This window comes from Montipora foliosa, chromosome 3, assembly GCF_036669935.1.
Source record: "Montipora foliosa isolate CH-2021 chromosome 3, ASM3666993v2, whole genome shotgun sequence".
NCBI lineage: Eukaryota > Metazoa > Cnidaria > Anthozoa > Scleractinia > Acroporidae > Montipora > Montipora foliosa.
The window spans coordinates 8,366,838-8,368,281 of NC_090871.1; the positions used below are offsets into that span (position 1 = coordinate 8,366,838).

At 41.6% G+C, this 1,444-nt stretch overlaps 1 protein-coding gene across 1 annotated transcript in view; it reads right to left on the reverse strand.

Annotated features, from left to right (window-relative positions):
• Positions 1-262: 262 nt before the first annotated feature.
• Positions 263-1,444, reverse strand: part of LOC137994455 (BTB and MATH domain-containing protein 42-like) — a 17,746-nt gene continuing 16,564 nt past the window's right edge. Inside the window, exon 3 of the mRNA XM_068840033.1 lies at positions 263-840. Coding sequence (XP_068696134.1) covers positions 542-840 — 299 coding nt within the window. The 3' untranslated portion in view covers positions 263-541. The remainder of the gene's footprint in view (positions 841-1,444) is intronic.

A 1,444-nucleotide genomic window follows, 5' to 3' on the forward strand; every position in this document is an offset into this window, starting at 1 on the left:
AACCTCCTCTTCAAAGCGAGTCAAAGTGCGAAATTTTTGTGATTGTAATTAGTTCTACTTTGCATATGAATGAAAACTAATTTTCATAAGAAAACCTTCGCACTCAGACTCGCTTTGAAAAAGAGGCAGACAGGAACTCGGAAAGCGCTTATGTATCCAAATCTATCACATGACTAGAAGGCGGGAGATCCTATGAAACTGTAAAGCCCTGATATCCATCCAGACAACGTAAGGAGGGTAGAGCCAGCAATAACGACAAGCTGTATCAGTATGCCTGGCCTACTTTAATTCAATAACAATTACAAAAATAAATTATTATTATTATTACGCATTGCTGCTGAGGAGCATAGAGGCCACGCTGGCCTCTTCTATTACTGACTTACAGTAATGTCGGTAAAATGTTTGTGCCGAACGCCAACCAGCCTTTGCCATACTCTCGTGCATAGGGGCTGCCTTCGCACACGCTTTTGACGCAGAGGCTCCTCTGGTGCTGTGCACAGAGAACATTGTAGTGTCCATGCCACGCGTTTTAAGAGTGGCTTTAGTGCAACAAAAAAAGCAAGGTGGCACACGCGTCAACTTTCTCTTGTTGTAATAGCCAATCAGAGCCGCTCCTTTTGGGAAATAAACCAATCAGATTGCGAGAAAGTTGTAGCGTTGTCCTTACTCTTATCGACGATGATATTCGCATTTGTTGTGGACTGACGAGGCGCACTGTGATGACAAATATAGTTGTTTCCTTTGACTTTGACATATCTCTGAGGGCCTTTCCACAACAATCGTGAACTCCTTCGGCCTGGTATTCGTCTGCTAACCTTAAAATGTGACTCATCTTGTTCACTGAGGAAAAAATGGAGAAAACTTCAGTTGATTAAAGAGCGTACACTCGCTAAGTTGGGCTTCACTTGACTCAGCTAAATCACTTGAAAGTGGTTCTAACTGGGATAGTGACTCCAGGAACTATTTAACCTTTTTAAGGCTAACGGTATCTTTTTCGCTTACTTGGTTCAATCCGCAAAAAACAAAAAATGTTCCTAATTAGATGCACGACGTGCCCCCCAAATGGACCGAATGCATAAATGCGGCCAAAAATGTATCCTTTTGTTTATGTGCCAATTAGACTCACTAGCCTCACTCTCAAGCAACATTTCGTTTGTATTTAATCCATACAAACAAAGCTAGCGAGTCTAATTAGCATAAGCAAAAGAATATTTTTTTGGCCGCCATTTATCCATTCGGCCTATGATGCTGCTCGAGTAAAGATAAACAGCTGCATTTATCCTAAGCTAAAAATAACCCAAACCTTTATCCTTTCCTTATCGTTGAAAATAGGTAGCAAAGGCTTAGACTTAAAGGGACACGTCGTGTTGGATGTCAAAATTGGCTGTGCATCTAATTACCAGTTGCATTTCTGGACATAAATGGACTCAAGGGCACCCAACGA